We start from the raw sequence: 11,187 nt of genomic DNA, 5'->3' as shown, positions 1-11,187 counted from the left end.
ACGTTCCTTTGGCCCGATTACACTGCCATGGATAATGCAGCCAAGCCAGTAATGCATGGCAGGGAATGCATGATGGTGGGAAAAGGAGAGGTGCTGCTCTCCTCTGCTCCCTTTCGCTGGCTCTTTTACAGGGTGGCTTTTGTTCAGCCCACTCCTGCTGTTCCAGCAGCTTGGGGTTTGTGTGTGGCGCTCGGGCCATCCCTGGGCCTGGATTTTTGCACTTGTCTTTTGTCTGCGCTTTGTTCTTTTCTCGAATGGCCCCAGGTGCCAGCCAGCAGAATGCTGCCTTTTACAGCAACTCAATGCAAATGCAAACACTCTGACCTATTATAGCGACAGGAGTACATTCCAACAGCCAGGAAGCAGCACTCAAAATAAGAACAAAAAAATAGATTGAGAAAATAAAATATGGATAAGGATAGAGGTGTTGAGGGCAGGTGCATTGACAATTCAACCATGCCAAGTACACAACAACGTGTTGGAAAAAGTTTATTTTCACCAAACATATACAAAAATAAATAGTCATCATGTCTGCTATAATCACTGGAGATCATGTGATATTATGTGACAGTTTTCTCTTTATGCATCGAAGACCAAAACGTGTCCAGACATTTCAGCTCAAAATCAAAAGGGAAAAAAAAATAATATAAGAAAATGAAACATTTTTGCATTGTGTAATATTCAAATACAGCAAGACAAATGGCATATACTTTTTTTAGCATTAGAGTAATGAGTATTTTGGGGGGGGGGGGGTGATTTAGAAAATGTTAATCATTTTGATTAGAATAAAACAAGCTTTATTTTCTTTTTTTAAATATAGGACAGGTTTCTTGAGACTCCCCCTTAAAGGGATAATTCACCTAAAAATGCAAATTCTCTCATAATTTTCTCATCCTCATGCCATCTTTACGGTGGCCCAGTAGTGCACAACACAACGAAATTAAAAAAGCAAGTTCACAACACAACGGAAACAAGCCACAACACAACGAAATAAAGCCACAACACAACGGAATAAGCCACAACACAACGGAATTAAACCACAACACAACGGAATAAGCCACAACACAACGGAATCAAGCCACAACACAACGGAATCAAGCCACAACACAACGGAATCAAGCCACAACACAACGAAATAAAGCCACAACACAACGGAATTAAACCACAACACAACGGAATCAAGCCACAACACAACGGAAATGCTCCCGACCACTTGGGGGCTCTCAGAGCTAGGTAATATTACTATTCCTTGCCACTGTTCTATAAAGTCGACAGTTTTACAAAGATATCAATACCATGATTAGTTTTAAGTATGTAAGCATTGTATATCGACATGGTATATTAATTAAAAATCAACTACGTTCACAATAGCTTCATATTTATACTTGTGAATGAACTGACACGATACCACGAATCATGATGAAGGGAACGTCTGCCAGTTCCACCAAGTGGTTAAAACGTATAATTTGTATTCATTAAAATTACTTTTAACATTTAAAAACAGACATGTTCAAATTCCAAAGGTTGTTAGTTCCTGTTGGTAATACTGACAAGCTTTGGAATTTGAATATGTCTGTTTTTAAATGTTAAAAGTAATTTTAATGAATACAAATTATACGTTTTAACCACTTAGTGGGATTGGCAGACGTTCCCTTCATCATGCGCCGTGGTAGCGCGTCAAATCATTCACAAGTATAGGCCTAAATATGAAGCTATTTTGCACGTAGGTGATATTGAATTAATATTTCATGTCGATATGCAGTGGTTACATACTGTTTAAACTAATCGTGGTATTGATATTACTGCCGACTCTATAGAACAGTGGCAAGGAAAACTAACTTTACCGAGCTCTGAGAGCCCCCTAGTGGTCGGGAGCATTTCCGTTGTGTTGTGGCTTGATTCCGTTGTGTTGTGGCTTTATTCCGTTGTGTTGTGGCTCGATTTCGTTGTGTTGTGGCTTTATTCCGTTGTGTTGTGGCTCGATTCTGTTGTGTTGTGTCTCGATTTCGTTGTGTTGTGAACTTATGTTTGCTTTTTTAATTTCGTTGTGTTGTGCACTACTGGGCCACCGTACATCTTCGATGTATATGACTTTCTTTCTTCAGATAAACAAAAACAAAGATTTTCAGGAAAATAATCCATCTCTATGAGTGAATGTGAATGTGTGCCACTCAGTTGATGCTTGAAAAACCACACACAGCAATCATGACGGTAATCCATACGACCCCAATGGATGAATCAATGTCTTGAAAAGAGAAAAGATAGGTGTTTAAGAAAAATACTGATATTTTTAACTTTTTGATCCACTTTAACTTTTGTTATATGAGCGTTCATGAGGGACATTGCAACACATAACGTATGTTGTAAAGTACATGCGAGAATGTACCCAGATCCTCTGTGCTTGTGTTACTTCTCGAGCAATCTTCAAAACGCACTTATGTCACAACGTCCCCCCTCATAGTTCAAAAAGTTAAAAATATCAGTATTTTTCTTACACATACCTATCGTTTAATTTCAGTAGACAATGATTCATCCACTGGGGTCGTATGGATTACGTCATGTTCGCCATGTGTGGTTTTTCAAACGTCAACCATGTGGCACACATTCACTTGCATTATATGGACTCACACAGATTGACTTATTTTACTAAAAATCTTAGTTTGTTTTTATCTAAAGAAAGAAAGTCCTATACATCGGGGATGGTATGCGGGTAAGTAAATGATAAGAGAATTTGCATTTTTGGGTGAACTATGCCTTTAAAAAGGATATGCTGCACAGTCCAGTTACTAAAGGAAATGCAGTCTCACTTTGTGTCCAGAATAAGAGTGCTGTACACACCTCAAGCTAATTAGTCCGAAGGTAAAGTTTTACTTTGCATTTACATGATTTTCAGGTGAAATGTACCCAGAAATCCTTATTAGTGTGCTCCCTGAGCTGTCATGCCTTGTGGCCTAAGTTGTCCAGAGTTTGAGGGTGAGGTGGTATGGATAAAGGGGCAATAGCGGGGCTCAGATGCATCAGTTGTCTGAGCCGCTATGGTGGCGCCGCCGGTAGCTTTGTGATGGGGACCCTCGACCAGCACGGTGGCCATCAGAAGACGAGTCCGTGTCATGCCGCTGACGGCGGTGCTGGTGAGGGGGGGTCAGTGTCCTATGGTCAGCCTTTGGCCCCCCTCCTGAATGGCTGTCACGGGCTCCGGCTCCACTCTGACTGCTCCTTGATGGATTAGGACCATGGTGGTCCCGGGAATCTTTTTTCAGCCTGGGGAGCACAAAACACACCTAGATAATCATTTATTTATGGCAAGCATGGAAAGTTTGGTTCTGTTTGAGGGGAGAACCATAATTCAGAAATGGACTATGAGGAATACACTATAGCATTCTATAAAATAAAAAAAGGTCAAATTTATTTATTTCACAATTTATTACATTGATTTATATAGCACTTTTCACAATACACATTTTTTTCAAAACAGCTTTAAAGAAAATCATTATGTTGATGTTTATAATATCTTAATATCTTCACGCCATATAGTTGCATTTAGAAGATTAGAGATGGGCGATAATATAGTTTATACTCTGCAACAATACAAGCAATCGAACAGTTGAGATTTGCTATATAGTACATATTGCCCTATGTGGGAATACTGGATGTATGCAGATACAGTTGGATATACTTACATACCCAACCTAGAGCTAGGTGATAATATAATTACATTTTGGTACTAAATAAAGTCAAGCAGTTGAGATTGGCTAAACTGCATACTATATGTATACAGATTAAATTGGACAGGACATTAACAGTGGATATAAAAAGTCTACAGACCTCTGTTAAAACAGCTGATTTTTTGTGATGTAAAAAATGAGAAGATAAATCATATCAGAACTTTTTCAGGCCCAAAGTTCATTTTAACCGTGAAAGATATTGGTTAACTTAAGCTCAAGTGCTCAAAAAGTGCATAACTGAGACTTGAGTGTTTGTATACGTTTAAGAGGCTGTTGTGTTGACCCTGATTTATTATACAATATTGAGATTGAGTTTTATTTTGATTTTAGAAATTTCTTGTTTTTCACTGGCATGTCTCTTGTGTGTTGAGGACTAATGCATCTTTGGGCCTACATTCAGTAGGAAAATACTATTAAAATTAGATGCTTTTACTCAAGTGGTAGTGGAATTGGTGACTTGGAACTTGTAACGGAGTAATTTTTGCTGTAAAGTATCTCCACATTTTCTTAAGAATGGTTTTCAGGTACTCTTCACATCTCAAGTACCAGTCTATTTTGGCATAGAACCTTTTGCTGCCTGCTCAAAAGCTGATAATGAAGAGAACTTTCACCTTTCATCATGACAATGATCCAAAATAAACATCTGAATTAACAAAAGTATGGCTTCAGCAAAGAAAGATGAATGTTTTGGAATGGCCCAGCCAGATCCCAGAAAATCTGTGGGGGGACCTGAAGAGGATTGTGCACAAGAGATGCCCTCGCAATTTAACAGATCTGGAAATTATTTTTGCAAAGAAGAGTTGGAAAATATTCCCAAGTCAGGATGTGCCAAGCTGATAGACTCCTATTCAAATAGACTGAGTGCTGTAATTACATCAAAGGATGCTTCAACTAAGTATTAATCAGGGTACACTTATGCAGTTAGTTATTACAAGTTTTTTTTTTTTATCTCTAAAATGTGTCACTTTGGTTTTCATTGGCATTGCATAGGTTATAATTTTTACATTAAAGGTGCAAAGTTTCTGTCTAATATGATTTATCTTTGTTTCATTCTTTACATCACAAAAAAAAAAAAAACTGCTGTTTTAACAGGGCTTTTTATATTCACTGTATCCAACTTTATATAGAGCTGTGTGTTAATACAGTTTACAGTTTGTGATGATAAAAACAATTAAATCTTGGACTCAAACCAAGATTTGCTAGTATATGTAAATGATAATCCACAACAAGCTGTGCATTAAATGATTTTAATGCACCACATGGATGCAAAAGAACCACCTGACATAAACGGAGTGCATTCAAATTGTTTTATGCACAGCTAGCCGTGGATTATCCCGCTTATACCATGGTCATTTGCCAGCACTGACTAGTTAAAACTGTTATTGATGTTTGCAGCGTAATATTTTCATGTTCATGAGTCAAAGAGAACATTACTATCTAATGCACAAAATCTCCTACACGTTCCGTGATAGAAACTAAAGTCCAGAGGTGACCATGCATTTGCAGAAGCTGCCCCAAGGCTAAGGAGCGCATTTGAGACAATCATCATCTCTGAATGATTTTAAGAAAAACAGTAAAAACATTTTTTTACATTGGCTTTTGATCAGGTATGAGTGTTGAGGTATTGTCGCTGTAGCTACCGAGTTAGTCTTGAATGTTGTGTGTTGATGTTTTTTCGTGGTTTTTAATTTTTGTAATTCTCTCTTTTTTGATTTTATTGTACAACACTGTGGTCAACTATGTTGTTTTATTATGTGTTCTATAAATAAACACTGCCAGTGTATAGCTGTGAAATATGGCGTCTTCATCATATCCAGTGACCTTCACTAATTATTGATTCTGGAAGTCTGGACAAAAATATTTTAAACCTAGAAGACTTTGGCCATGTAATGTCATTGCTGTTTTCATGTTTATTGATGTTTGTTCAGGTAATGTATGGATTCCCAAACTATTTGAAAACTTTTGAATTTTAAGTTAATATTTCAATAATTTAATAAAATTTGCATGCTCACAGTTCTCTGATTAATGTTGTTAATGGACACAGTGACATGCAGGTAAACAAATACAATATATTTCTATTTTTAGTGTGCAAGAATTTTACTTTGTTTGTATTTTAAATTAATATTAAAATGATTAAAATGTATTTTTTTGTGATTTACTTCATTATTACTTTCTAAATCAACTCACAAACTCCCTGCAGTTGTTTTCACTTAGCCCAGTTAGAATTTTATGTTAAATGCACTTCATGATATTGACAACAAAGAATGGAATATTTTCTCTTTGATGTTAGGTCAAAAGTAATCTAAAAATAATCAAAGTAAATATATATATATATATATATATATATATATATATATATATATATATATATATATATTTAAAAAAAAAAAACCTTAGAAGACAGCAAGGCAGCTCACTAAGTTTTTTAATAGAGCCATAGTGTGATCATTTTCTTCAACCCAAACGAAGTTATACCACTGTCTTCAAAAAGACTATTATGGAAGTAAAATAATGCCAAATGTTTTTGAAACAAAAAGCTTGTTGAATTGCACTAATTGAAAAAAAAAATATGCATTGCCTTTTTAGGGCTTGCATTTTTATGGGCTGAATTTCAACATGTTTGTATATTTAAGCTGTGAATATTTCAATTCAAAATATACTCAGGATTCCCCTGCTGTCGGGACATATTTAGAACGCTTAACTTTCTTTATATCTTTCTATCTTTATAGACTAAATACAGTGATATAAAACAACACCGAACTCGCACCTCATTGAGGATGTAGGTTATAGGCTACAGGCAAGCAGGTTGACTCAGAATATGAACGTAATGCGCAAAGTTTGACGCTAAGCATTTCCCAGTGAAATACTGACATAAAGTTGGCTTGACATTGGACGGTCGATATTCACAAATTTAGGGACTGTCTCTAAAGTTACACACAACATTTCTAACTTCAATAGCATTTGAAGAAAATTACTTACAGTCATAAAACCAACTGTAAAGTGTTCATGTAGGTTGCAGGTATGATGCGCACTTTTTAGATTCTTGATATTGAATAAAATAAACTGTCAAGTCATAGGTAAATATTGTTATAAATTTCACTTAGCCTACTGTATGCTCATACACAAAATATACCATCATTTAAAGCTCTATAGTATTTGAAGAGAATGAATTACTGTCTGTAAAGTGAGCATGTAGGTGTGATGCACAACTTTTAGACTGTTGATAATAAATATGAACTCATGCTGTAGTGAAAAATAGAAATATTTACACATGATTTGACATTTTATTTAATATCAAAAATCTACCACATACCATCATTTTAGATTGTTGATATTAAAATAAATATAAGCTCATGCAGTAGTAAAAAAAAAAAAGCAATTTTTTTATTTGTTTATTTTATTAAATATAAAAAATCTAAAAGGTGTGCATCATGCCTGTCATTATCTTATAAGTCATTATCTTCAAATGATACTGAAGTTAACAGAAATGTGTATACCAATGTCATATGTAACTTTAAAGGCAGTCCCTAAATTTGTGAATATGGACCGTTCAATGTCAAGCCAACTTTATGCTAGTATTTCTCTGGGAAACGCTTAGCGTCAAACTTTGCATGTTACGTCCTTATTCTCAGTCCACCTGCTTGCCTGTAGCCTATATAGATATATATATATTATAGCCTACATCCCCCAAATGTGCGAGTTTGGTGGTCTTTTATATCACTGTATTTAGTCTATAAAGATAAGTTAAGCGTTCTATATGTCACGATGGCAGGGTAATCCTGGAGTATGACATATTGAGGGAAACCCCAGTACTGCAGCACAGCGCCGTGATATAATTTGAACATTTACATTTGAACTGTACATCTGCATTGGGGAATAACATTATCATCTTGTTCACAGTAGAGAAAGCTGCTTACATGTAGGCTATACAGGGAAAGTAACAGTGAAGACACTGAATTAAATGTAAACAACTTTTGTGTCTTTATCAGCTTTTATGCATATATACTGGCCCTGATAATCATCATACATGCACTTACCGCTTGTTCCATTAATGTAAATCCTTTTTAACCCTCTGGAGTCTGAGGCTGATTTGGGGCTTAAAGAAGTTTTGACATGCCCTGACATTTGTGCTTTTTTCAGTTGTTCATAAACATATAAATGACAAAAGTGTCATTACACTGTATTCAGCACAAACTAGGCTACCATAATATGTGAGGAACATGTATGTACATGTTTGTATTTTTGAAGGAATAACGTTTATGCGTGGTTATTGAAAAAACAAAAAAATTAAGTCACTGAAATAAGGCCAAAAATATATATTAAATCTGTGTTTACAAGACTTCTGGGTATTGGAGGTTGTAGGCTAGAGTTTTTTCTTCAAAATTATGTAAAAATTATAATGCCTACTTGTTTATATAACACAATATATTGATTTAGTTTTTGTAAGACACTTTTTGTCAAGAAACACAGTATGCGTGGAGGCATGAATCATCGTGAATAATGGATCATTTACACCTGAGAAGACAAAAGAATTGCATAAAGAACCTCTAATGGTGCTGCATAATAATGAGGCCTTTCAGTCAGGTAGGCTGTGAAAAAAACCTCTGTAATCATGTCTCAGCTCAATTTAAAATAATGGTATTCTATTATATTCTTTAAAATATACTGTATTTCTGTGATGCAAAGAGTCTGTATAGGTTTTTAGTTTAAAAGCATGCACATTTGGAGAAATATTGATGGATTCTCATATGACATATGTTTATGTCAATTTTCTATACAGATTTTATTCTATACAGAGTTTATTATATATTCATTGTTATCACTATGAGCGCTGGTGTTTTCAATTCATACTTGCAGCCGGAGGGCGCTCTGTACACCTTTAGTCCACAAATTATTTTAAAGAAGAAGAGGACATTTCAGGAATGGTGTTTTCAATTCATACTTGTAGCCGGAGGGTGCTCTGTGTGCACATTTAGTCCACAAATTATTATAAAGAAGAAGAGGACATATCAGTAACTAACGGCATGTCTTCCAGAGGTCGTTAACCATGGCTTTTACATACAGATAAACACTTTTCAAGACAATAAATACATGATTGAGATGATGTATGCCTGTATTGCCTCTGAATTTGCCTCTGAATAGCGCTGGCTCCGTGGGCGTGGCCGCATTAGCGGATAATGAGCTGAATCTCGGACTTCTGACATGGCTCTCTTTTCATACATATTACATAAACACAGAATTTTTGTTTTCGATTTGACTTGCACGATTTAAAACCTGACATTTCAACGTTTCTTTTGACATAAGTCTAATTTTTTTGTCATTAGTATTCACTAAGTTACAGTTCATTTTCTGAGAACTATCAGATTGGACTTTGTTCAGAGGGAGACGAGAGATCATGCATCATTTTAGTTTTCTTTATTTTGCAAAAAGCACAACATTGTGTTTTTACTCTGAGTGTATACAAATAAAAGAAGATATTCTATAGTTTCAATTGATATATTACTTATGTCTCTATGACAAAAAATGACGGAGTATTTTAAGTCTGTTTTGCTGCAATGTGAAAAAAAACCTGCAAAACGCGCCGGCGCGTTTTCAGACCTCAGGGAGTTAATGAATGAAATTAATGACTTGTTCCAACTGTTGCTCTGCTCTTCGTCAACACGCACTTGCACCACCTGCTGGTGAGGCCAACTCACCTCAAACAGCAGATGGAGATTATGCTCGGTACTCTACTGCTTTTCCTGAAGTCCCCGGATGTAAAATGTTGATTTTTTTTTGTCAAATTTGAACCACTGAATTTGTGGAAGCAAATTTGTAATGCGAAATAAAATGGACCGAAAATTGCCAGCTGAATATTATAGGTTGTATTTTTAAACAGAATGAATATTTTAGAAGTGAAATCTGAAAGGTGAATATGGATTATTGAATTTTTAAAAATGAAAATGTGTGTGAAATATTTTGAATCGAAATATTCACAGCTTAAATATACAAACATGTTGAATTTCAGCCCATAAAAATACAATGCATTAAAATACAAACACAACTAATGCAATGCCTATTTTTTTTCAATTAGTGCAATTCAACAAGCTTTTTTTTTCAAAAACATATAGCATTATTTTACTTCCATACTGTATCATTTAATAAGAATAAGAAAAAACAAACTAAAGATGTGATGAACTAAACCAATCAAATTGTGTTACAACGCCCTCTTGTGAACAAACTGAGTTATACTTCAGAGAAAGAAAAATTCTCTAGGTTCACAAATTATAAAATCATCAGTAACAAAAATGGTATTTAATGTGTTAAAAAACTACACATTTTACCTTTTACTGTATATTTCAAAGTCAGAATCTGAAGAGTCCTTTCTGCTTCTGTGTTTCTTTATCTCTTTTTTCTTCTTTTTCTCCTTCTTGCTCTTCTTTTCCTTTTTACTCTTCTTTTTGCTTTCAGATCTGTAATTAATATCAGTTCTCAATTTAGATATTGTGGCTTTTGTCAGTAGTATCTGTTTTTGTACTCATGAATTCTCATCTTTAAAAATCATTCATATCTAATTTTTGACCATAAAAAATGTTAAATGTATTCTTGTGCTACACGACAGGAGACAGGAGAGACTGGGGCTAATTGAATTTTTTTTGCTCCAATGAATAAACAAGCTCAATTTCGGTTTATTCTGTATTCATCAAGTCTTTATCACAAGGAGAAAAAAAAAAAAAAAAAAAAAAAAGATGCAATTCACTTTTTTTTTTTAGAGTTATATTTTCTATTTTCTATTGGAATTTGATTTTGGAGCACAACTTTGTGACAATTTCTCAGTGTAGCCCCAGTCTCCCCCATATGAAAAAAAACAAACAAAAAAAACAGGGTAGTCTAAACCAAAATCAACATGTTTTATGTTAAGTCTTTGGGTCATTCTCACGAAAACATTAAAACACCATGGCACTAATGATTTTAAATATTAAACGTGACAAACAATATGAATTTATAATATATAATAATAATGAAAAAAATTGTGGAAAAATGAAGTGTCCATGACTGATGTACTCATTCTATGTGCTAGAACCTCAAAGATGGCTACCAGCACTGTAAGAAAAAAATACACCATATCTACTCAATAAAAATGAGGCAACAGATTATAAGCAATATTATTAATTAAATTTCACAAGGTTTGGTATTGAGTAAATATTAATTAAATGAGACCCTTAATAGTTATCCATTTAATATTAGTAGATTTGAATAGAAAACAGTACAGAATTAATTAGAACCTAAACAAAAATATTGAGTTGATTTGAAAAAGATAAACTCCCTAACATGTAAATAGTACTAAAAAAAAAAAATTTAACTCTACATTCTACTTAAATAAGAATTTTATTAACAATTCACTTTTGTGCTTTACACAGCAAAAACTGCAGTGTTAAATTAACTCTCCTGGGAGTACATGTGAGACCATACTCAAGAGTGT

The 11,187-nt window shown here is 34.5% G+C and overlaps 1 protein-coding gene across 2 annotated transcripts in view; it reads right to left on the bottom strand.

Moving 5' to 3' along the window:
- Positions 1-2,003: 2,003 nt before the first annotated feature.
- The window catches only part of lg1h1orf35 (linkage group 1 C1orf35 homolog), a 30,201-nt gene continuing 21,017 nt past the window's right edge, over positions 2,004-11,187 (bottom strand). For both annotated transcript variants that reach the window (XM_048185115.1, XM_048185124.1), the window contains 2 exons: positions 10,049-10,177; positions 2,004-3,261 (listed from right to left, as the gene is read on the bottom strand). In XM_048185115.1, coding sequence (XP_048041072.1) covers positions 3,018-3,261; positions 10,049-10,177 — 373 coding nt within the window. In that variant the 3' untranslated portion in view covers positions 2,004-3,017. The remainder of the gene's footprint in view (positions 3,262-10,048; positions 10,178-11,187) is intronic.

This window comes from Megalobrama amblycephala, linkage group LG1 (genome assembly GCF_018812025.1).
Source record: "Megalobrama amblycephala isolate DHTTF-2021 linkage group LG1, ASM1881202v1, whole genome shotgun sequence".
NCBI classification, from domain to species: Eukaryota; Metazoa; Chordata; class Actinopteri; order Cypriniformes; family Xenocyprididae; genus Megalobrama; species Megalobrama amblycephala.
This window is presented reverse-complemented; position numbering and strand designations above follow the sequence as displayed.